The sequence below is a fragment of the Melanostigma gelatinosum genome (genome assembly GCF_949748355.1).
Source record: "Melanostigma gelatinosum genome assembly, chromosome: 18".
Lineage (NCBI taxonomy): Eukaryota > Metazoa > Chordata > Actinopteri > Perciformes > Zoarcidae > Melanostigma > Melanostigma gelatinosum.
This window is the reverse complement of record NC_136651.1, coordinates 2,832,037-2,858,598: the sequence shown is the minus strand read 5'-3', so window position 1 is coordinate 2,858,598 and position 26,562 is coordinate 2,832,037. Positions and strand designations below refer to the sequence as shown.

General features: G+C 44.9%; 1 protein-coding gene across 2 annotated transcripts in view; it reads right to left on the bottom strand.

Annotated features, from left to right (window-relative positions):
* Positions 1–21,863: 21,863 nt before the first annotated feature.
* The window catches only part of cUnh2orf42 (chromosome Un C2orf42 homolog), a 5,954-nt gene continuing 1,255 nt past the window's right edge, over positions 21,864–26,562 (bottom strand). The window contains exons 2-8 of one of the 2 annotated variants that reach the window (XM_079289272.1): positions 25,601–26,562; positions 25,353–25,472; positions 24,700–24,804; positions 24,016–24,123; positions 23,190–23,290; positions 22,921–23,083; positions 21,864–22,842 (exon numbers count right to left, since the gene is read on the bottom strand). The exon at positions 25,601–26,562 is cut by the window's right edge and continues 213 nt beyond it. In XM_079289272.1, the coding sequence (XP_079145398.1) occupies positions 22,610–22,842; positions 22,921–23,083; positions 23,190–23,290; positions 24,016–24,123; positions 24,700–24,804; positions 25,353–25,472; positions 25,601–26,562 (1,792 nt within the window). In that variant the 3' untranslated portion in view covers positions 21,864–22,609. The remainder of the gene's footprint in view (positions 22,843–22,920; positions 23,084–23,189; positions 23,291–24,015; positions 24,124–24,699; positions 24,805–25,352; positions 25,473–25,600) is intronic. The other variant, XM_079289273.1, reaches the window with a different exon arrangement.

Genomic DNA, 26,562 nt, shown 5'->3' with positions numbered 1-26,562 from the left:
TCAAGTATCTGGTTCATATTGAGGAGTCGACCGCAGCGCAGCGGGCCAGATTCGTGGTCTGAAATGTGGGCAGGAGAGAGGAGTTATTCCATTTCCTCCCTCTTTCTCTTTAATATATCGTCCAACTGCAATTAAATGACTTCTTTCCTGCAACAGAATACATATCTGCTCTGTTAACCAAAATGTGGTTTCGCGAGGCTGCTTACCGAGCATTAATTCAGACCAATTATCCATCTACGCAAATGGAGAAATTGTTTCCAAATCACTTAATTTGAAAGCGTATCTGTGTAACGTGAGGTTTTCGACATGTGGTGGTTGGATCACTCTTCATGAGAATAAACAGCGAGATGGAGACGGTTCACTTGAGCGGCTTTAACACTTTCCTGTTCCTAACTCACGCGTGACCGAGCCGACCAATCAGAAGCCCGGGAGAGCCGAGGAAAATCACGGAAGTGAACTGTGCAGAAGAAATTAGTTTGAACTGTTTTAGTTGCTGATGAAAATATTGAAACTGTGGAATTATTGTCGATATATTGTTGCGTGAAGTAGCTGACAAAGCTTTCAACATAGCTTCCCCAACACCGATTATTCCACAAAGATGGCCGGGGTCATCGGGTGTCAGCTCAGTCTTTAGCGGTCCTGTGTTATCTTTATTTTAAACATCATTTGATGACTATTTTCTTCAACATATAACCGGACATCCTTTGCCTACATTACAGTGTTACAGCAGTAATTGCGGCTTCTCCACGTCTGCCTAAACATCCCGGATTCGTCCGGAGATGTTCAAATTAAAAGTTACAAAATGTAACTATGGTTCCATGAATACTGGCCGATCGTTGAATGTATTATCGGGGAATTACAATGAATGATGACAGGTGCAGATAGAGTTACACAAAGCTGACGTAGGTGCATTTCTTTCAATTTCTTTAGCGTGCGCGTTTAAGCTTTTTTGACGTCTCCGATCTGCGATTCTCGTACGTGTACATGTCATCGCTGGGATTTGATAAGCTGCCTTTCCCACCGGAGTCTGAACATTTTTTCGCGATCCATAACTCAGCGTGTCTCCGTGAGATCTTCGGAGGCCTCCGGGAGCTGCGGGACCGTCAGTAATTCAATGCACAATCCATATGTCTGTTCAGAGCGCGATGCGTTCACTTCCCCTCCCTTTTGACCAGGACGCCGCTGCTGCTGCTGCTGCTGCTGCTGCTGCTTCGCCGACTCGGGAGCTCGAGGAGGATGTGATGTCGCTGCCTCGTGTCAGCAACAAAGCGAAGGGGCCCGCTGAAGAGTTTGATTCATTTAATCTCTGGAGAGAGATTCCTGCCATGTCTGCTGCTGCGCCATCTCTCATGTCTTTCATCCTCCGCCATGACCGTGATTAATGACCCTCAGCTGCCATGTGCTTCCTCACTGACACTCCCATCTTTCTTATTTCTTTGCACTCTGTCTCGCAAGAAGAGGGATTAAAGTAGGGGAATCTAACCCCCCCCCCCCCCCCCCCCCCCCCAAAAAAAGCAATTGATGCCACATGTTCTGAGTGGGAGGAAACCCCTGATGTTGGTCAATACTGAGAAAGTAAGAAATCCAGGTTATTCCCAGGCACATAAATAAGTGTTCAAACCTGCCAAGGACGATAGAGGAATGTTCCCAGGCGGCGTGAACAGTGTGATCATCGACGGGTCAGCCTGAGCGTTGCATCACTGCTGCCTGACACTGCGTGTCGCACTGTGTCAGCAGCCTTTAGTGGAGGAACGACATGTCAATCAGTCGACTAGCACAGTGCAAAACAATTAGAAAAACAGTAAATCCTCATGTGGTTCATACTGAGCGGTGTGTAGCAGGAGCTTGTTACTTATGTTGCAATCCACTTTCATTATGAGAGTATAAACTTGTCAAAGGGGAGTAAACAGAGAGACGCATTCACTTCTACTGTGTTGTGGGCGGGCAGTGCTCGGATCTTTTACTACAAGGAACTTTCATTCTGTGTGGATTTTGGCGGTGCCTGTGGACAGAAGCGGTAGTGTTACCTGCAGTAGGGTCTGAGAGTCGGCCCCTCTCAGTCCTGGTTCTGGTTCTCCGAGCCTCCCTTCCCTCCAGCGGGTCCAGCAACAGGTGCTGGGTCTCCAGCAGCGCGGTGTCGGTGTCACTGGTGTTGCAGCTGGTAAACATGGGGCTCATTTTAATGACTTTACATACTGCTGTGTAGCTTAATATCATAAAAGTTACATTTAGTAACTATAGATGTAGTGGAGTAGAAGAATAAATACATAAAATAAACACCAACAAAAGGTTTTTTTCCCACAACGTAAACTTATCAATGCCTTGATTACTCATATATAAAGCATGAATTAATGATTTAATAACTATTAATGAAGCCATTCGTTACCACTTTAGGCCCAATGGCGGGTAATAACTAATTAAGAGGTGCGCTCTGCTAGCGGTCGGTAGCAGCCGGATGCTAACGGCACACAGTTACACCTCATTCAGCGGACTGACAGTCTTCCTTTGGACTGTTCCCACCTTCAGTGTCCAACCCGCTGACGCTCAAACAAGAGGTTCCATTCACACAGGATGTGCAGGCGACGCTCCGTGTCACTTCCTGTTTCTCCGTCACTCTTACTTCTTTATTTCCCCCGACGTCTCCGCGCTCCACCTGATCCCCAGGTGTCGGACAGGTGACGGGTGACGGACAGCGGGGCGGCGGGGACGCCACGCAGTGACACACCTCATGCATTTATCTCGCTCTGTTCATCGCTCTACATCCATCTTTCCTTTTCCTCTCTTTTAAAGAGAAACTACACTGCATACAAACCTGATGAAAACACAGAAAATAGAATAAAAACTCTACATATTGTGAGACAGTTTTTAAATGCTTGGCTGAGGTGAATAAATAAATCATGACATACATGAAGCATGTTTTATGTTGGCTTTTTAATAACACCATTATTACATCATTTACATGTATGATTGTCTGATTTGTATTTATTTACAAATTAATTTATTTGTAGTTTATTATCATTACTGTTTTGTCATTAAACGTCACTCGAGCTTCCTCTGAAGCAGTGAAAACCTCTGTGTGGAGCGATGACCAACCTTTTCCACATTAATACATGATGTTTTTATTATGTTTTCCATTTCTATCGGTCGAGGTTGACTGCCGCTCTTTTAATCAACTCATCTTGTTCTTCTGCAGCTGTTTATCTGAAGCAACTCCTAGTTTTCACACAGCAGCTGTAGATGGAAATGTGAATTCATTTGCATTTTTCTTTTGCAGATTTTCTGCAAAATTGGCTACGAATAAAACCGGGTGGATGAAATCATGTACTTGATGTCCTTGAGGCGTGCCGGTACACTGTACAGTGTTGCACTTAACTGTCAGAGGAATAAATCTCCCAGCACTTTACAGTACTTTAAAGCATTCATAATCAGTATTTAATAAATTACAACACTAATGTATGAAGTGTTTATTAATGTGTATTAATGTATCTGTCAACGTGGAGGCTGGTGTGTAAATAAGTAATGAATGACCGTGTAATTGCAATAATATAAAATATGTCTTTGCTGAGAAATATTGTACATTATTAACATTTATGTAGCGGCGTTCAACAACATTATGGTGCGTTATAAAGACCACAATGCAAATGAGATCAAAGCTATAATCTACGGTGCTTCAAATGTTGACATTTATGCTCTAAACTTTTTCTCCGGCACAATATTTGTGTGTGTTGTAAAGAAACTCCCCCGTATTAACAGCGCATCACATTTTTCTGTGACATCTTCCTCGTCAGAGAGATAAGAGATGAGCGAGAGAGCAGAGGAGCTAATGTCAGCACCTGCCTGTTGTCTAGCATTCACACGCGGACGAATCATGAATAAATCACCGAGAGATAAGACGGCCGACTGCGACCTCGGGATTATTTCAGTTTAAAAGCTCACAATCAGTGTGAACAAGCAGTTTTGGGAGAGAACGGGTCCAGAGGAGATTAACCCCTGCTCACCCCAGTATGTCTCCAGAGATGGTATCCGTGGGTTTGATGCCACTCGTGAGCTCTTTTCCCACTAAACCACGGCTGACTTTACATCCTTATCTCTGTGTCCCGCCCACTCCTCCTGCTTCAGTAGCTCTCAGCTGTTCAAACACAGCTCTTCTATTTATATGCATTAGCCTGAGAATATATTTACTCAGGTCCAATGAAGCAGTCCAGCATCAAAAAAAAGGAGGACCAGTTTAGCTTGTCAAATTACCCATGGGCCTGTGCTGCGCTGCCTGCTAATGACAGATAATTGAGCTGCTGGCAGGTTCGCCTGCCTGGTTTAATGTCGAGATCTGAGTCTCATCGCTGTGACTCGGGGGGGGGGGGGTCACGTCCGCCTGCAAAGCTTCTGCAGGAGCAGCGCTGATCAATGTGTGTCAGCGCTGTACAACCATTACATTTAAGTCAGAGAGTTCTAAGGGATGTTTGGAGGCATCTTTAAAGATCTGGATGAAAAGATAAAATAGATTTTAAACAGGTTTTCCATTCCTTTTCCCATCCAGGTAGCTGGAAATACCGTTACAGAAACAAATATCTGATCATGACACTTTATTCTAATGTTGTACAAATTGAGCAGACATGTCTGATGATTAAGATTTGCAACTTTCTTTCCAAGTTGCAGCTCAAAAACCAAACAAAGATTAGAAAGCCAATTAAAAATTGTTCTTATCTTGCGGCCAACAAAAGATGTTTTCTTCCAGATGGTCTGAAGATGTTAAAACACCGTCACAACAGTGGGAAGTGCTGTTAAAGGAATACTCGCCTCCCGAGGCTCTCTATGGGCCCGTATACATCGGTATCAGCATATCAGAGCAAACAGACTTGCAGAAAAAGGTTAGAAAACGTAAGAAGAACAGAAGAAGTGCAGCATTATCAAAGCGTCTCATATCCATTGTGTGCTCATGGAATCCAAACAACTTCCTTCACTCGCACAAAGCTTTTATTTGATCATCCTCCCGCTTTGTTTTTCGGATGTTTTATAACCGTCTCCTAAGTCTTTGGTTCGTCCGTTTGCACTGATTTGTGCTCCGCTCTCCTTAACGACATTCGATAGAAACCTTTTTCTGAGACCTGGAGCCGAGGGAGGTGAGCACTACGGTCAAAGTATTCGAATCTGATGCGCCAAGTTGTTGACCGAGTGTCCAATAACGTCTTGCTCATTGATCTGCCTTAGTTTAAGCTTCATGTATTGATAGAAAGACAGTAAAAACAACGTTGTTGTCCGAGATGCATGTCCGATACACGTCCATTATTCTGATACCTTCAGTGTAATGGACGGCGTATTGGCCGTCTGCTGTGTGTAGGGGTTTTGTGCAATTGTAGTTGTGAAATATTGATAAAACACGAGAGGCACAAACTGGTGCTACGGTGAAACACGCAGGAGTCTTGCTTATCAGTACAGTTTCTGTACCGTTTACATTTGCTGTGCACCTGCAGCACGCTGCAGTGTTCCCAGCTTTCCACCTACACCAGCGAGGGCAGCGAGGGCCAATTCATGGTGAGTTTGCGCGATACATCCAGTGTAATTTAATTCATCGGCAATAACCTGTGAAAAAGTTTAATGGCGGTACAGAACGAAAAGAATTAGCGATACCAAAGGAGATTAGAGAGGCATTAGGATCCGGGAGGCTCGGCCGCGCTGCTTCACGACTCCTCTGTCCCGAACAAATCAGTTTTACAAAGCAAAGCTGCTCTCAGCAGAATTATAGCCTCTGTTATCCACCTCTTATTGCCTGCCCCCATTAACTGGGTCCTACCCGAAGAGGAATCGCTGGAATAACACCATCAATTCAGACCGCGATGGTCCCTGGAAGAAGCTCTCCCACATGAAAAAAGAGGCTTTTCTGGCTTCATGTTTTTGGCTCGTAATTACAGAAAGATGACTCGGTGACAGCAGCAGCATGGCGGCGTCAGTCGGTCGGTCCATCGTTTAAATATCTCGACAAATATCACGTGGATTTCCATGAAATTAAGCACAGATGTTCATGGTCCCCAGCGGATGATTCCTACTGACTTTCGAGATCACCTGACTTTTCCTGTAGCGCTAGAGAGGTTGAAATTTGTGGTTCATAGTGAAATGTCTTGACAGCTTTTGGATGGCTGTCACGTAATCTGTGCAGACATTCATGTGATTCTTTTTGAAATGTCCAATACTTTGGTTTATGATCAAATACCAGGCGGCAACCTCCGGTTCTGCCGAGTGAAGCCAATGCTGAAGTGTCTTAAAGCTGTATTCTCTCTAGTGTCCACCAGGGGGCGACTCCTCTGGTTGTATAGAAGTCTATAGAAAATGACTCTACTTCTCTCTTGATTTATTACCTCAGTAAACATTGTAAACATGAGTTTATGGTCTCAATCTCTAGTTTCAAGTCTTCTTCAACACAGCATGATGTTGTAGAGTCAAACAGACCATAAAGCAGGGGATGCTTTAGGGCGGGGCTTACTGTGATTGACGGGTCGTTGCTGCTACCAGAGACGTAAACGGCGTCTCTACGTCGCTCCCACAGTCCAAATATGGTAACGTCCGCTCATCTATTGCAAAAACAGCAAAGATGCCGACGGCAAAATCGTCAAACTCGAGGCTTCATAACAACAGTCCACAAACCAAGAGGTGACGTCACGATGACAGTTCTTATATACAGTCAATGCCAAATACCTGCAAAACTAATGACAATCCCACCAGCCTCTGCTGTACTTGGTGTTAAATGTTAGCGTGCTAACATGCTAAACTAAGCTAATAACGGTCGCCAACATTGATGAAAAGGCTGATTTAAATGTACCTTACATTCCGGTGATATATTAATGAGTACTTATACCTTTATATATTTTCATATGATCAAAGAACTTCTTCCACTACAAAGTGCATTTTCATCTGTAGATATAACCTGAACTACCTGAATATCATGTCCGCGTCAAAGAGAATAATTTATTGCTGCCGACACATCGTTCGGTTTCACGTTTCAGGTGCAGTTCTTCCCTCACATAAACTGGGCTGCAGAGAGCCAGACGTGAGAGAAATACAGTGCAAAGGAGGAGGAAGGAGGGGGGGGGGGTAGACGGAGTGAAGGAAAGGAGCAAGGGGGTAAGGAAAAGGCTCGTATTGATCATCTGCCAGGTGTGATGGATAGCGCAATAAGTGGCAGCGGCCAGCGGAGGAGAGGAGAGAGTGATTTCTGCTTCTCAAAGTCCTGATGAATGAGAGCGTCTGAGAGGAGGCCGGTGTCCAGAGCCGGCCACGTGATGGACGGATGTGTCAGACGGAGAGAAATTGAAGGAGGGAAAGAGAGGTGAGGGGGGGCGGGGGGGAGACAAGAGGGTAGACTGGTGAACTGAGGGATGAGGATAAAGGACATCGAGGAAAAGGAAAACGTAAACAGGAAGAGTAAGCCAGATGAGGGGGGGGGGCTTTTAGGAAGAGGGTCAATAAAGTGAAAAGGGAGACGACTGCAAGACAGGAGGTGACAGCGGAGTGAGTTCATCTTTATTAATGACCAAAGAGCAGAGAGGGAGTTATTAAAAAGGGGGAATGATGAATGAGCGTGAACGGGAGGGGGGAGGAGGAGGAGGGTGACGAAGGGAGATGTGATATATGCCCCCTCCCGGCTTTTTGAAATCCAATAATAACACTGAGGAATGGGCCAGTTGGTGGACCTGAAGGGAGGCGGAGGGAAGGAAGCCAGTAAAAACCAGCACTGAGAAACACATGAGCGAAGTTATTTTCCTTTTCTGACCCCGATAATATGCTAATTATTCAGCGAACGCCAAAGTATAATCAATCAACAGCAGTGAAGGAACAAGAAGTAATTGGAATCTGGCACCATTTCACACCTTATTTCTGTCTTATTTCATTCACACTGGAACAGACTGAGGCCTCTTGCACAAATAAATTGACACTTTTAAATTCTTATTTTTTGATACCTTATTATTTTCAGGAACGGGCGAGGAGCCATTTTATCTGACATTTAATGTTCAACAAGTTTGCTGAAGCATTAGCGTAAATGCTAAACCCCTCGCTCCACGCGAAGGCGTCTTTCGTCAGACATGTTTGGAATCAGAATGACAGAGCTAACATCCTGACGATTAGCATGTTTACCATGTTCCATGTTTACTATGTTACCAGTTTAGCGCGTTAGCATGCTAAAACTATGGAATGTCGTTAGTTTTGCATGTATTTTTGGTCATGCACGGTAAAGGGGTTCTTCCAAGTGAGCAGCTTTTGATTCAGATGTAATAAAAATGCACCAAAGCTCGTCAGACGTGCAATAACTCAACTGCAGACTCGGTGACGCCTGCAGGAAACGACACACACCTGCCAGACAGTTTCTTATACGTCTAAAAAACAATGAAAGGGTTTCTTCAGAAGCAAGTACACGTTTGTAAGAAACAACCTGCTCTTCACTTCATCCATACAACAAATATTCAGATTGCGGATCCGTCCTTCAGAGAACTTATCTCTAAGTTAGGAGAGCAGCTAATGCAGCGATAAGTGAATTCCTGCACCAAGCTGCGCTTTGATAAATGGCCTCAGTCTTACAGAAGAACCAGTGAAAGACGACAGCTTGTCCTCACGTTGCCAAGTAGCGACAGACAGTCCTGAATTACCTCCAATGCGGCGTGACCCAAACTGGCAACACAAGAGTGCTTAGTTTGGCAAAAAAATAAAGGTTTTGCTGGTGATTTATTGAAATGGAGACGGAGCAGTGAATCACCAGAAGAAGAGTTATGAGGAGCATGAAACCAAAGTCCTTCCCTGAGCTCGTCTGCACAGCCAGGCTGCACTTTGAGACGTGAAATGTACGCGGATGACTCGAGTCAGCTGGGTCTGAAAGTTAAAAAAATTAAATAAATCTGGAGGTGCAGTTAGAAAGTGATCAGTCCGCTGCTCATCGCTGCTGCAGGCTAACTGCTAATTAGCGGCTAGCAGCATAACACACCAGAATCGCCACCTGAACTGTTGGCGGTTGAGTTGCATTGTGGGAAATGTATAATTCAGGTTGACAGGAAAGATGAAAGCATGGAATGAAAAAGACAATATGTCTGATTCTGCTCCATTTGTATCCTTTTTTTTTTAACTGTCCATCGTGAGGCTGATGTATGAAGTCTTCAGATCTTTTGCAGTAAGAATAGTAATAGAAATACTCCAGTGCAGGGAAAAGTGCTGCATTCAAAATTCAAGTAAAAATACTGAAGCATGAGCATCAACATTTACTGAAAGACAAGTGTTTATGGTTTCAGTGTGAGAACAGGTCCTGTTTATTGTTTGGCACCGTTTGCCTCAGTGACAGATCTTTCCATTACTCCTCTGACGGTCGTTTACTAGCATCTGGAAAACGTGTGTGCCGGAAAGACACAAAGACATCTTGAGCCACGAGTCTGATCTCTTTGAAGTGAAAAGCCTTCCTGATAATCTGTGCACTCTGCTGCTGAACATTGATAATAATACTTTTTACTTTTTGTTTATGACACTGGAATTTACTCCCGTGTATCTTTAAATGTCTCTTATTTCGAACAACAGGCTGCAACTTTCTTTACTTCTCCTTCATCTCAGAAGAACATATTGTACTTTGTACTCCACTACTTTTGTCTGACAGCTTTAGTGACTTTAGATGTTTTTCATTCCCTTCCTGTCCAGTAAAAACCACGTCCATCTCCAGATGTGTCGATGTTGAATGTTTGTGATAAACTGAAGGATGAAGTGTTCTCCTACTTCTGAAGCTCAATAAAGTACTTCCCGGGTACTTTTACCTTTCATTCTTTCAGTACATGTTGACACATACTTTGATTTCGTAACTTCAGAAAAGGGAGGAGAACACCGTGTCTACTTCTCTGACTCTTCATGTCGGAGCACAAAATGTCTAAAAACAAGAAGTTCTTTGCTCTTCGTTTACAAAGAAGTGACAACTGTTGATGTAGTTGGTAGCTGGTAAATATCAGCAAACTGCTCGAGATATTTTAACGTGACAAAATACACGCCAATAATGTCAAAAAAGGCTCCGGGAAAACAAGTTATATCACCAATAGTCCTCTTTTTTATTTAAAGAAGAGCATTTCATGAGCATCTTCGGATAAATGTTCCCCTGAAGCGTCCCTCCTCTGCAGTGACAGAACTTGGCATCCTGCTCTGCCGGTCTTTATGTATCTGTATCCACAGGACATCATCCATTACAGCTGCGACTTCCAGCCTTTGATTCCCTCATATGTCTCATAAATCACTGTTCGGAGCTCATTCTGCGCTGGAATGACACCAAAGCATAAATGCAGCAAGCTGCGCCTACCCGGCACAGTTTTTAGGAAAGCGGCACACGTGGACGAGTCCTCGGTAAGTTTAGACGGCACAACTTTCCATGAACGACACTGAAGAGATGCACTGTTGATGCAAAATGAAGAAGTTTCGTATTGCCGTCCTGCTATTGTGGAAAACTGACATCTAAGAAGAAACTAAAGCCGTCAGACAAATGTAGTGGAGCAAAAAGTACAACATGTACCTCTGAGATGTAGTGGAGTAACGTACAAGTACCGCGGTTTTGTACTTAAGTGCAGTACTTGTGTGAATGTGTTACATTAAAGACTAACCTCAGAAATCAACAATCCTAACCAACAGATGCAGAGAACGTACCAACACAACCGCTGGTGCTCGTGTCCTCACACACTGATGAGGCGTTGTGTTCGGGATCCCGGGGCTCATGAATCACCTCGTGGGACAGGTAAGGTGACTCCTGGCGGCTCCACATACAGCTAATGGAGTCGCTCACTGCTCCTCCCTCCATCTTTTATTTCTCTCGGCTCATTCATCTGGTCTTCTTAAGACAGATCAGCTGATCAAGCTTCACGGCAACCACACATCCGCCATCATTGACGAAGCAAGTTTTACTGGCGTCACAATTAACAGACCCAGCAACCAGGATCTGGGTCTGTCCACGGTGGACCGGTCTCTGCTGGAGGATCTGGGTCTGTCCACGGTGGACCGGTCTCTGCTGGAGGATCTGGGTCTGTCCACGGTGGACCGGTCTCTGCTGGAGGATCTGGGTCTGTCCACAGTGGACCGGTCTCTGCTGGAGGATCTGGGTCTGTCCACGGTGGACCGGTCTCTGCTGGAGGATCTGGGTCTGTCCACGGTGGACCGGTCTCTGCTGGAGGATCTGGGTCTGTCCACAGTGGACCGGTCTCTGCTGGAGGATCTGGGTCTGTCCACGGTGGACCGGTCTCTGCTGGAGGATCTGGGTCTGTCCACGGTGGACCGGTCTCTGCTGGAGGATCTGGGTCTGTCCACGGTGGACCGGTCTCTGCTGGAGGATCTGGGTCTGTCCACGGTGGACCGGTCTCTGCTGGAGGATCTGGGTCTGTCCACGGTGGACCGGTCTCTGCTGGAGGATCTGGGTCTGTCCACGGTGGACCGGTCTCTGCTGGAGTCTGAGCTGAAGGAGGTTCTGGTGAACCTGCATGAGTTCATCTGGTTTCACCAGAATCCGACCCGGTGGCTCCGATGACGAGCATCAAGAATAACTCGATAGAAACAGACCATCTCCTCTCTGATGGTCTCTTTACTGATGGAGGTCTGGTAGAGGATCAGGACTACACTGAGACTGGTTCATATAGAGGATCAGGACTGCACTGAGACTGCTTCAGGACCAGTCAAACGTTCCTCACAGTACCTTTAACTGAAGCGTTTGAATACTTCCTCACGGCCCACAGAGTGGTTTACGATCCCCTCCCACTATAAAGCACACTACCTGCTGTATCATTACCGAAACAGATGAGAAGTGACATCTGACAGCGGGGCAACGTGTGTGGGGGGGGGGGTTTGTACATGCAGGCGAGTCGAGTGACAAGATGGAAGCAGGCAGCCGAACGAGGGATGAGAGGTGAGGAGGAAACAGAAGGAGGAGCTGCAGCCAGACAAGCTCATTAAAGAGAGGGCAGCGGTGAGACAAATGATGCACGGAGCTGGCGGCATTGATCTGGGTGGGGGGGTGTCTGGGTAGGGAGATGCATGTAAAAGTGTGTGTGTGTGTGTGCGTGTGTGTGTGTGTGTGTGGACTGAGAAATACTCAGGTGCCGCTGCCCTAATGGAGAGGCCAGAGCCGCCGCAGCTTCTGACAGATGACTTTTCAGAAGAGAGGAGGAGTGAGAGAAAAAGGAGAGGTAGTGATTAGACAGTTGTGCTAATGCTTGACCTCCTCTAGCCCGGTGCCCGTCCTTCATCTCCGCCGGGGGAGAAGAGGGAGAGCAGAGAGTGGGAGGAGAAATGCTGAGATGTTGGGGAATAACTGGCTTTCTCAGGGCGACATCAGCACAAAATGAATTTGAGGGATTTGTAAGTGAGACGGCACAAACGGCTTCAATCAGGACATTTAAATCTTAAATCGTCCGGCATCATATTATATCGCGTGCTTCTTGGACTTGAAGGGTTTTTTTATAATTCCGGTAGCAGTGTCATTTTTTCCAAGACTGTCCTCCATAGAAAAGCAAAACCGGTAAAACATGAATCGTGAATCAATACCCTGCGACAAACCAAATGTGCAGTTTGAGTCGCGATGAGATCACAGAGGTGTGGCGTAAACTCTGTAGCTCTGCAGAGTCGCATCATATTAAAAAGGTGCATCTAGAACTCCAGCCTCAAAGGAAGACGTGTGAAGAGATGGACCCGGCACGGTGCCACTGTGGTTGGCTGAGAGGAGAGCGGAGCGCACTCAGTGCTGGCAGCTTGAAGGAAGCAGCTGCTGAGAGTGACATCCAATTCATGTAGAATATCGAAATGTTGTAAAAAAAAAACTGGTTCCATGTAATAGAACTTTACCTTCAACTGGGACAGATGTCAATAAGAACATTGTTTGTATTTGTCAATAATATAAATATAAATAAATATATATATATATAAATAAATAAATAAGCAGCTGTAAATATTAAAAATGAATGACTGACGATATAATATAACACTGTTGTATTCCAGTCGGCAGCAGCAGAGATTGAGAGTAAATAAATGTTATTGTCTTCCTGTTGGTTTATACCTTCATATATGAGCTGCTTGTAACAATAAAGAAGTTTAAGTACACTGACTAACAATAAAGTATTCCCCAACAAATATTTTGCAGAAGAAGTCTTTTTCTTAATAATAACTGCTTGTCAAACAAATGCACCAAAGAAGCTGTAATTGACCTACATTTACTGACAACATGCCGCGGAGCAAACATGGCAAAAGAGTTCGTCAATTTTATTATAGGTTGCAGTAATGTGCATTTTTCCAGGAAGACAGCTTTATGCATTTGTGTGCGTATTATTGGGAAACAAGTGCAAGGACGAAAGTAAAACGATAACAGTTTGCAGAAGAAAAGGCAGCCGTGAAGAGAAGGAGGGAGGAGAGGAGGAGAGGAGGAGAGGAGGAAAATAAATGAGCGGGTTTGTTGCGATCCGGGCAGCCTCACCGGGACTATCATTACCATACATCAGGACAATGAATGAGGCTTTCAGCAAGCGGTAATAAGAATTTGATAAATCATGAGCCGAGAATTAACTAGACGTCAAAACAATGAGAGCACTCTGATAGATGAAGAGAGGATGATGGCATAGATTAGTCAGAGCAGAGGAGAGAAGGGGGGAGAGTCTGCACAAGGTCAGGAAGGGTCGGCGAAAAAGAAAACTGGTGAAAACTAATAGAAGAAAGAGAAAGAGACGGACGGGGAGCCGAGTGAGAGTCTGGGAGTGATGCAGCGGAAACAAACACCTGAACCGGTTCGCCTGTGAAGACGTGACACAATAACAACCGATCCTTCAAAAGATGAACATTTAAAATCGAGCTCTTTACAATCATGGAGTTGTTGCAGACGACCCGCTGACCCGTGTGCAGTAAAATACATCTAGAGCTGCTTGACAAATACCATATTATATCGATTCAATTCAAGGAGCCTGCAGTCGATACGATACGATATCATATCCCATTTAACACAATCAGTTATACTTATATCCACTCACAAGAAGCAACTTAAATATGATTTGACCATTTTATTACTGGGCTCTGAAGTCGCTGTATTGATCCAGATCGATGTATCGCTGCTAGCGGCAAGTGACTCCGAGTGGTGAGCTAAATGCTAACATCCTGATGCTACGCATAACATGTAATGTTTACATGTTAGCATACTAGCATTTGCTAATTAGCACAGCTGAGGGTGAAGGGGATGGCATTAGTTTTTGCAGATATTCGATTAAAACCCAAGTAAATGAAAAGTTGACTCTGCTGATGTAACTCTGGCTCAGGATGGACAGTTTAACCAGGAGTACCAGAACCAGAAATATCGTTCTTTGTATTCCGCCTACATTGCCCACAATGCAACTCATCCACCGACAAAGTGGAAGGATAACATTTAGTATTTCTGATGATTTACTGACTTCAGAGCGGTTGAAATGATTTTTGGGTCTGGATCCTTGTAGACCAGCTGCTATAATCAAACAACAAAGGGATCTGCATCTGTCAATATGGATCATTGATGATCGGCAATCAGTGTCGGCGGCAAAAAACACGTGATAAGGGAACTTAAAAATTCATATTTGTTCCCTTTTTTCTTTTGTGCTGATCCGATCCGTGACTCCGATCTGTTTTACGACTCTTGTGATCCGTCGCCACTAGAAACCTTGGATTTCTGTGTCAAATTCCTCTACGATTCTTCTTCTGGGGAGCACGAATGTCTGCACCAAATTTCACGGCAATCCATTCAATAAGATGGCGAGAAATTTTCCGTCTGGACCGACGTAGCGGACGGACATCCCATCCGTCCGTCCCTACAGCCGCGCCGCAAGACACGTCACCCGAAATGTTGCAACTGATTTGACTTTGAATGCCAAGTTTCCTCATTAACATTCACACCTTATTGTCCATCTCACTCACCCGTCCTCTACTCGGTTACTCCTCTTCTCGCCCGGTGAGGGATCGTGACAGGGGGGATGTTTATTTAATGAGAGCAGTCTGGAGGGGGTAATGAAATCCACCCTCACACCATTAACAACCAGGCTTATCAGCTGGCGGGACACACGTCACCACGCTGCAGCCTTTTGTTCTCTGGCTCCCGGCTGCCACCGACCTAGAAAGGACAGATTAAGGATTCCCTGAACGCCGCCGACGCCCACCTTGAGAAATTTAAAAAGTGACCACCAGAACTATCATTCTTCACTCAGCTCATTCGTAAACGACACGGATGGCATTAGAGGAGACGGGGTAAGTGGGCGGGTGTCTGGTGCATGTAAGGTATCTGCAGAGTGTGCTCGAGTGTGGGAGGTGGTTGGTTTGTTACCCGACCACACAGACACAATCGATCTCCCCCCCCTCCCCCATGTCACGGTAATTGATGCTGATGGAAGGACTTCTCTCTCGCTCTAAAACACACCGACAAGGCACAAGACAGGAAGTCTAGGGCGCGTACGGCAACACGTAAACCCTCAATCTGCCTCCAAATATATCCAATTCCTGTATCTCCTTTTCAGATCCATGTTTGTGGTGATAAGTGTCATCCCGGTGCCGCCGTTCCAACCCTTGAAGTCGTACAATATTCAGTGAAAGGCTCATTTGCTGAGCATTACGTTGGAGCGAAGCCGCTGATGGGCCCCACAAAAGCCATGTAAATGAGCTGTGAGAGAGGCCCATCAGTCATCATGCCAGATGTGCACTCCCATTATTATTTATGGCCATAATTGGCCCGTGTTTCCTCAGGCAATGACTCCGCACTGATGGATCTGATGATGACTCCGCTCAACAATCAGGAGGAAGTCAGAGGGGAAGGGAGGAGGAGGGAAACGCACCACGTGTGCAGCGGGGATGCATGTGTGAGGCTTGTTTACATGATGCACAACGGTGGATAGAAGTGTGATGGTGGAAATTACAAATCCCAGTCGCTGGTTTGACTTCTTTTCTTAAAATTAAGTTTAAAGATTCGTAGTCACAAATTAAATTTCCATTTAAATACAGCACAAATTTTAACCAAACGTTCCAGATAACCCGCAAATGAAAATGTTAATTAACGTGTTTCCATCTACTACTGTTTAGCAGATACTAGGATGTAAATATTGAAGAATAAATATTGGGCTATGTAAATAAAATGGGCTATTTTATTATAATTTCCCAGTCTGGTGCCATTAAACAAGATGACCTCATTAAAAGTGCACCAGTCACATCAAATGAAGGAAAAACATGTTTTAACAGGTTTTCTTTGCACTGTTTTATTATAAATGCATAAAAACAGGTGGATGGAAACACTAATTGACGATGTAGTTGTTTTTCCTGTTCCAAGGATCGCATTACCGTCAAACGCACTTTGGCGCGTACATCAGTAAGTGACCGCATCGCTGCTCACTCTGACATCTTCAGTTCACTCGTAAATTGCTGGTTTCAAGCCATTACATTCAATCCAGTACAAAGTCAGGTACACATGCACCGCTTAGAAGCTTAATGGATCCGCAACTAATTATTCACATCAACTTCGCATGTTGTTTCTGTAGCTTTCACCGTCTTAAGGAAGCTTAACAGGAAGCTTTTTAATCAGGACGCTATCAAGGCTGAGCCGCCGAACAGTGGTCTCCGTTATCAGTGAGGAGCTTCTACGTGGTTGAGGGTTTAACAGACAAGATACAGAATCGACTCGCTAAACACAGTCATCCATCGTTCAGGGGTGATTTAACCCTAATATGTGGGTGTCAATAGTGACGATCATGAGAGACTGGGAATTGAGACGTGGATCGTCAGCGGATTGGGTCGGTCGCCTCGAGGATGGACGGGCAGGATTCAGAGGTTGTTGGGTAAAGGGTCATTATGGTCACTCTGTCTGTCTGGCCCTGCCTCAGACGCGAGTTAATGACTTTGTGCTGAGGCAGCGCTGAGCGGCGTTCGTATGGAGGACGTAGAAACGTTGTTTGTCGTCAGTCATCAGGTTTGCGTTGACAGGTCCCGTCAGCCTGCCTCTACCTCTTCCAGTTGGCAGGTAGACGACCTGTTGGCAGGTCTATTTCCCCCCTTGTCGTACAGAGAAAGGCGCCGTGTTAGATTAGTGTGTGTTGTCGTGAGTGCAGCTGCTCCCAGTACACATATCGAATACGTGTGGCTCTGCCAGCAGGGCTCAGGTAACGTCTTTGGCCTCGTTCGTTTGGCTCAGAAAACGCTGACCTCTGCAACTGATGATCGGCGTTTCCTCGAGCTTTATCCCCTTTACGTTGACATTCAAATGATTATTGTCAATAAATGAAAGAAATATTGTGTGCTGTAGTCCATTGGCCCTCGCCTTCTCTTCCCGCTTCTTTCTCAAACATACTCAGCGAGTGACGCTGTGCTCAGCTCTCTGAAACAGATGTGATCATTTCCAACTTCCATGTTTTTATCTTACAGAGATATTCTGCTTCAATCCATATTTATTGGAGTTTAGACTTTCAAAAGCTACATTTTAAAATGTGCTCCCACACGCACCTGAATTAAGGGAGTTCAGCAGCAACATAAATAACATTTATAGAGCCAAATTAACACAAAGTCATATTTCCCCATGTTTTTATGGTGATTACGTTATAAAACATGACAACAGACATTCAAAGCTTCGAATGTAAAGAGTTACACCTTTTTCTTTAAATCACGATGACAGGCATGTGAACAGTAAACAGAAATAAATAATCAATACACCGGAATGTTTTGAGCCCATGCCAGCAGCGTCTCTAAGAGATGGAACCGCTGGTCGATCCGCCGCTGAAACATCTCAACAACTCTTTGATGGATGGCCATAACATTTGGTTCACACATTCATAATCCCCAGATAATTGAATCCTAACGATGGGCTTTTAATCCACCGTCTAGCCGTTGGTTTATGACCGAACGCCTGCTGAACCAATGACATTCCCATCAGCCCCGGCTGTACTTTTGGTTTAGCGTTAACGCGCAGACGTTAGCATGCTAACACGCTAAACTAAGATGGTGAACATGGGCGACGAAAGCTATTTGCTGATTTTGTCTGTGTGCCTTTTGGTGGTGAGCAGGTATTGGACATGTTGATGAGAGCCGGGCGCCTTAAAACCAAAACAATGAGCTCCAGAATGCTACAAGGTTCACTGCAAGGTTGCAGCTCAATCTTTAAAAGTTGCACATTTTATGACTTAAATAGTCGATAATAACATGAATGTGCACAACAACGGCAAGTTCCGGATAGTGTCTGATTAATGAGAGGTGATCCTGGGGGGGAAGGAGTGTCTCATCACCGAAATAAAACATCTGTGGTCGGTTGTTTTAGAAATGACGTAACTTGCTCTCAACCCCAAAATATGCTGTTACAAAAGACGGGAACAAAGGTAGAGACAGATCTCACCCTGTGAGCCAGGAAATGCAGTTCATATGATGTTGGAAAGCATTTTGTGTGCAGATAAGGTGGAGAGACGGAGCTGGAAGAGAGCCGTCTGCTGCCTGGTGTTGACAGACATGCAGTCACGGTCATCGTCATTTTGGCTGCTTCCACTCGCTCATCGATGAGAGAGACGGACCGAGGCGACTTGGCCATGAACTTTTGTCATATTCTGCTTGACATGTGCTTGAAAAAAATTGCGTAAACTTAAAAAAATTGTTCTCTCTTTAACAAACTTGTGTGGCAATGTCCGTCTGTAAGTCCATGACTTTGGTTCAGACAGACATTTCCAAGCAAACGCTAAAATGGATTCCCATGAGATGACGTACAGACATTCATGGTCCCCAGATGATGAATTATAACAACTTTGGTTTGATTTGTTGACTTTAATCTCGCGCCATCATCAGGTCAAATTATGAATTTCTCCAATATTTGACCTGCAAGACTAAAGCTGTTGTTGCTATCTATTATTATTATTATTATTTTACGAATGTCAGCGTACTAACATGCTAAACTAAGATGGTGAATATGGTAATATTACTGTGAGCTTGTTAGCATACCGTAGCGCGAGCCTTCGAGCACGCAGAGGCGTTTATACTCACTGCTTTATTCTCCCAATGCCAGAGGACTAACACGTGTAACCCAAATAGATATATAGACTGTAGGTGCAACCGTCAAAAAGCCAGAAGCCACAATGCATTATCTCATATTCATGGAATACTTTATTGCCTTTATACAAGATCTGTAAAGTCTTAAAAGCATTATAAAGAAACAAAAGGTTGAATATCATGTAAACTATATCATTTGGCTGCCAAAATATACATTCAAATGAAGACTTTAAGACCGCCTGTTTCTAAAGCATCTCAAAAACAAATTGGCCTTCTTTGTATAATCCCCAGACATGTAAATAGTGCTTTGATCAGTGAACTATTTGTGACAGTCACGTGATCGTGCGCGCCAAGTTATGAAGATTCAGACGGTGGACGGTGGACCCTGAGCACACCGGCTTATTGTTCCGTTAGCGGCTGAGCTGAGGTAGTTTGCTAACTAGAGCTATTACAGAGAACTCTTTATCTTTAATGGCTTTTTATTAAATGGGGCAAGTAAATGAAACAGAGAAAATAGAGAGAAACTCAAGGAGCCGTTGTGACTGAAGCTCCAAAGAAGTGTTTTAGTCGTACTACTTTCTGATGTAGTCAGGCCATTTGTCTTTTTTTAATAAAATATTATTAAACATTTCCTGCTTTATGGACAGCGTTTTTCCCCTCCTACTCATAGCAGCCCCCCCCCCTCAAGCCCTTTCTGTCACACATCTTTCAGGCGACGGAGGAAGCCTCTCTGTCACAATGTGCTCGCTATTCCTTCCAGGAGAGGATTGATGCGTCTCTGTGACTGACAGACTACATAAACAGCTAAATGCGTGGCTCAGAGCTGTCTGGCAGCCGGGCCCCCTGTGCAGGCAGAGAGGCTGCAGTCAACACTGATGTCCTGGGGGCCTGTGAGGGCGGAAGGAGGCCGCCGGCTGGCAGTGTTCTTACCCGCCTACACCCCTGATGTAGAGACGCAGTGTGCAGCCTGCTATTTCCGAGGAGTGCATATAATTTGGCGTGACGTTCTCATGCTATTAACTTGTAATCTTTAATTAATTCATGAACATTTGGACATATATTTGGAAGCATGTGTGTGATGTTTCCAGTGTTATATCTCACAGCGAGTGTGTAATTCCTGCTTTGTGATGCCCAGAAGGGAGCGAGCCAGATCCAGCCAAATAACCAAATGCAGTTCAACACTGAATTTCTAACAGAAACGGAGAACAACGAGGCACTGGTTACACTGAACTTCTGAAAGTAAGTCGGTTTGATGAATCCTATCATGGATTCCACCTTCTCTATTTTGACTGAAAAGCTTTAATCCAGTGGCACAAAGAGAAGGCGTATGTCTCCATCTGCTGGGGGACGTCTGAGCATCCATCAACCCACAGAACTACTTCTTTACACAAAAAGTGCCTCCAGCATCGACCCCAAAGGCGTAGGCCAAAGTTTTTTTTTTCTGCACACATTTATGATGGAAAAGTCTTTATTCATGTAAAGGAAAACACGAACTTTAGGCACCAGGTGACAATTCAAAAATGTAAAAAAATATGTTGGAACATTCTGCATCAAGGCTCTCGAGCATTCTGTATTGCTTTCAAGTATTTATTCTCCTGTAGATCAACTTTTCTCATTTTCTCATCAGTCATCTTGTAAATTGGTGTAACTTGTAACATCTTCTCTACTTGCGTTAGAGAAGGCGAATGTCTCCATCTGCTGGTGGAAGTCTGAGCATCCATCAACTCACGAGAGAGCAACTTCTTTCCACAGAAAGTGTCTCCAACATGAACCCATTACACGAATACACGTCACTTCCAGCGGAGCACGTTCCAAAACAGACAAATCCAATTGTTATGTAATTGTATACCTTTTGTTTGAAGTGATAAAATGGCCTCACACAAATCAGTGAGTCGCATTACACAGGTGATGACGTCACCTACCTTGTTCTTCTGCTCCATCTCGTTTTGTTTGCGCTGTCGAGTCCAATTCTCGCGCATCGTCCTGCTGCTGCCATGTTTTATTGATCCTCTCAGAAAGACCTTCAAAAGTGTTGGGCACCGACAGATTTAATCTGCAGTTTTCTTCCAAAGTAAGATTTAAAACGTGTGTACTGTGGAGGATCATTATTAACGCAACACATGCTCGTGACCGCTTACTAGCCAATGAGGACACCAGCAGGACTTGGCGAACAGCCAATCAAATTGCAGCATTGGGGCAAACAGCGTTGATAATACGTGTTGTTGTTTCCAGAGTTTCCGTATAAAGATATTTAAGATATAATTGGAAAATAGATGATAATATAATTGTGGATTAATGAATGCCAGATTTAGACAAATATTATCGTATTAAAATTAACCTCCAACGGTTGTGGTGTAGGTTGTTCGGCAGCAAATCTCGCGAGAGTTTGCATACGTTTTCTTAGCAATTTCTGGGTTATTACCTTTCACACGTGGGACCCTTTTGAGCATTATGTTATCACAACATCAAACTCAAGCCAAGCACAATCAACAAACCATTTAAAAACGATTATATTATGTCTTGCATTAATCCAGAATTATATTATAATCTAATGTTCACCATCTTCGTTTAGCGTGCTAACATTTGCACTAAAAACGAAGTACAGGTGAGTCTGATGGGGATGTCATCGATTTACTACATTTCATCCAGAGACGAAACATGCACGTCTGAACCAAATGGCACTTTAATTTATAGTCAATCAAGAGCTGTGAAGATATTTCACGTAAATACAAAAATGTTAACATTAGAATAAAAATTATCCATTTATCCACTCTTGAGTTATGCATCTTAACAGACATGTCATCTATTAAATGTGTTTTATTTTCATTACGCTTACATAGCAAAACAATTAAATCTGTCTTTATACATACATTATAGAGATATCTTCATTTTCCCAAATGAACCAACACGTTTACCCGTTGTGAGGAACACTTACGCACGTTTACAAAGAGTTCATATTATTTTCATTTTCACTGGTTATATGATCGGTCTCGAGAAGAAAATACAAAAATATACTTATTGTATTGTCTGTTTTGTATTTGTGTAGGAGCCATGACTCATGTCTGTGTATATACAGTATGTCTGGTTGATACTGGAGCCGATCTGATCTCTGGATGAGTGAGGCAGGTATATTCTATGTGGGGCACAGCAGGTGCAACAGGCAGGCGAACAATGCATGCGTGACGGGGAGATCACATGATTGTATTCACTGGGCAGCCAGTCATCATATCGCCACACAGGTTTGCTTAAAATACAACAGGTGCTCAATCCATAAACCGAGCGCCTCACCCAACAGTCAATCAGCCTGGAATCTCCTCACTGAAGCTCGTAAGAACAAACATGGCCGCTAATGGCTGGAATTAGTCACTAAAACAGTAAATAAATATGGATATTTAGCAGTGAGTCAAAGGCATCATGATGAGCGCTCCACTACTGACGTGATTGTGTAAAAAATACTGATCAATATGACACTGGGTAATTCACATGGCAATTGATTATCCATACCTTGCATAATACAACAATGACACATGGGGTAAGTCACAGACTGAGGCATATGAATCCATATCTGTCCTCCCACAGAGGCAGTTACAACGGATTAGTGTTACTGTCGTTAGACGACCAGCTGAAGGATTTTAACGGCCTTCGAGTGCTTCGTCTGGGTCGCGTCCGACTTGCCGCGACCTCCCTTCTCCGCCGCACTCGTTTTCTCACAGTTGTCCGGCTGACCGCTCTGCTGGTGGCCGAACTCGAAGCCGATCCTGAGCTCTCCCATGCGACAGCGGGGGAGCACGTCCGGGATCCACTCGATCACGAACGGAGCGGCCTCCTTCTGATCCGCTGGTCCTGAGGAGACGCGACAGGTGTTGAAATACAGCCGACTTCATGCCGATACTTCTAGATGCATAAAACGACGTCACTCACCGACTTTGAGGAAGGTGCGGAGCTCCATCGGCCGAATGGCCTGCGGCCGATCTGTCCTGTGTCCCTCTGGTGGTTCTGGTTCAGGCGGAGGCTCGGGGCAGCGGAAACTTGAATAAGAGCCGTCAGCGTTCTTTACAAAACTCTGAAAGAGCTCGAGAGGCAGCTGATGGACAGAAGAGAGTAAGTTTGAATGTACGATATAGTAATATATATCTTCTCTGCTTTATGGCAGCTGGATTATCAGAGAACAACGTTCAGAGAGCGTTTACCTCCGAGGAGTCAAAGATGCGTTTGACTTGCATGAGGCTGGTGATGTGCCAGGTGTACTTGGAGAAAGAGCCGAGAGGAAGTCCGTCATTCCCCACAAACGCTGACGACCACAAAAAACAGACAAGGAGAGAGAAAGAGAGTCCACATTTGTTCACTTATTTGTGGTTTGGAAGAAGTATTTAGATAATTTATATATAATAATGTAAAAGTTCATTACAGGTAAAACGTCATTCAAAATGTAGGGATGGAAGAAGTATTTTACTTGAGTAAAAGTAGCAATACCACAGGGTAGAAATACTTTACTGCATTAAAAACTTTACTCATTAAAATATACTTAAAACTATGAAAAATAAAAGTACTCGTTATGCGGAACGTTATTCAGAATCAAATACATTATTATATCAATTAGTGACTCATTAATGTCATAACTTTATATACTGCTGGGTAGCTTAACCTACAATAATACATCAGAAAGTATTTGTTGATTTATATTTAGTATCAAGAATCTGATTCTGCAAACTAAAATAAATGCAGTGGTTTAAAGAAAGCCAGATAACTGCATCCAATATGTAGTGGAGGAGAAGTATGTAGTGGAAATACTCAAGTAAAGTATCTCAAAATTGTATTATAATGTATGTATCATTATATTGTATTGGATCTCGAAAAGTACAGTACTTGAGTAAATGTACTTAGTTACTTTCCATCAGTGAGATATCCGACTACAATACACCTTCAACACTTGTAGCTCCAGATTTCCAGGTAATGACCAACTGAATGATGTGTAATTACATAATTAATGTAATGAAGTGCATTGTGTTGTTCCACCTGTAGTGATGTTTGGCAGCCTCCTCTTCTTGGAGCCCAGCGACAGGCGCTGCTGCAGAGCGTTGAAGAACTCCTGAGGTATGTGGTACACCAGAGGTTCTGGTTTCCCTGACGGAAAAACATCAACACCAAAAACCTCTTACTGTGTGCAACAAAGCAACCGTCAACCTGCAAAGATGAACAGCTTTGAGTTCCATTTAATCGTGATTTATGAATCTATGATTGTGGGTTAGCAGATTGTGAGAAATCCCTTTTTACTCCCTCATGTATTAAAGGAGTATTTAGGAAATGTACGTATTCTCTTTCTTTGCAATGAGAAGATTGAAGCCACTCTTATGTCTGTATGGTACATTTAAGGCAACAAACAGCTGGATAGCGTAGCTTAGCATAAAGACTGGAAACAGGGGGAAACAGCTAGCCTGGCTCTGTCTAAATGGAACAAAAATAATAATAATTTAGAGGTTCTGCCTGGTAAGCGGATTTTTTTTACCATTATACAGAGCCAGGCTAGCTGTTTCCCCCCGTTTCCAGTCTCTATGCTAAGCTAAGCTAACCACTGTGACATCAGAATGGTGTCAATTTCTTCATCTGACTATCTGCAGGAAAGTGAAGCATTCCCCAAACTCTTGATCTATTTCTTCAACTATGAACAACTGACATGACTTCATAGAGCTTCATCTTTACCATCGAACTGGTAGTGCATCGTCTGGTGGATCCTCTCTGTGACGCCGGCCAGCCACTGCTGGAAGCCCATCGTCACCGTCCGCTCATCCACGAGCTGCGAGCTCCCTGAGACACAAGCACACGGATTACAAATACCGCAACAAACTTCATTATCTTCTTTAAGCTTCTAGGTGGACCACCCACCAAACCAGATATTTACTCTTTAATGTCTGTCAAGTTCAGTGAATAAAAAAGGCCTGCAAACACGCCCACTGCAGTACGACCCTGTTCTTTTTTTAATAGTAGATTGGGATTAGTGCTGCGGGATTAGACAGGGGTGATGATAAAGATAGAGACAGATGTCTAAGATGATGTGAGGCTCTCTTTGACACACAGATTGAGGCAGAAAGATGAAGAAAGAGGCAGGAAAGGAGGGCGGGCAGGCAGCACCTGGAGCCTTCAGCCCACCAGCACCAGGGGCTCTCCTCTGACCGGCTCTGCTCCACACCCCAGAGGTAGAGGCCACTGAGGCAGGGAATAAAAAAAAAAAGAACGACAGGGCGAGAAAGAGAAGGAAGGACAAGTGGAGGATTCAGACAAACATGCCCTGGAGAATCGTCCTGCATTAATGTGGTGAGAACAGATGGCTCGAGAGGTGTTAACGATGAAACTACCAGAGAGAGGCTCATCCAGGCGAAGCTGCTTTGTATTGAGGTGAGCGTTGAGCGGGTCGGCCTGTTGCAGAGGCTTCTCACCGGGACTCACTGCTCTACAGGAAGCGTTGTGCTGCACGCCTGAGAACAGACAAACACAGAAAAAAGACTTTATAAGAAACAGGTCAGTCTCCCAGCAACTATTTTACCAAAATGTAAAACTATTCTTTTAAAATCAGACAGCAAACAACCGGCTCAGTGTGCTTTACCGCTGGGGGTGTACTTGATGAACGCGGTGAACTCTGACGCCAGTTCCTCGTCGCTTGCAAAGGCGCACACACAGGCGTAGAAGTGCAGGCAGGGTTGTGACGTGACCGGGCTGAGAGACGGCGGATGCGAGTTGGTGGACCCACCTGCAGCATCGACACCATGTTTGCTCTTCCTGCTGCTGCTGACCTGACAGGCACAGTGGAAGACGCCATCATGCTGCTGCTCTCTGCCCTTTCTCTCGCTCTTTGAACCCTCAGACAGTCCACCCGCACGCACGGTGAGATGCAGCAGCCCCAGAGGATGCTGGGAATCTACGTGGCACTTCACCACCAGGGTGTCTTTTGCGACACGCTGCACCAGGGGGCCCGGGGACTCCGTGGCCAGCCGCCACAGCTCCTTCCTGGCTTGAATGGAGGCCTGCAGACCCTCCAGGACGGAGCTCTTTAAGGTCAGCGGCGTGGAGCAGCTCCGACACTCTATCGCCTGCTTGATGTGGACGCAGAGGCTGTCCGAGGACTGTTTCGAGCCCGCCGCCCCTGATTCGGTCTCGCCCTGATGCGACCGTTGACCCTGCCTGCACGACGGCAAAAAGCAGCGTCCCAGGTTGATGCGGGTCAGCAGGGTGGCGCCGTCACCTGTCGCTATGGCCGTGTCTGTGGGGACGAGTTCAACGAAGCCCAACTGCGTGGCCGTGGCTCCTCTTCCTCTGTGACACACGGAGAACACCTGCACTCCTGTAGCTGAGCCTCCACCCAGACCTCCTCCTCCTCCCCCCATACCTTCACGCTCTTTCTCCATTCTTTCCTCACTGTCTATTATCACCCTCACCACGTCCACCGCACATTTCCTGCTGCTCCTGCCCGCCGCCGAGGACGCATTTCTGAGGGTAATCCCGCACGCTTTGTTCTTGCAGCTGAGCCCCCGGGTGCCGTTGTAGACGCCACACTGCGGACACTTGCGA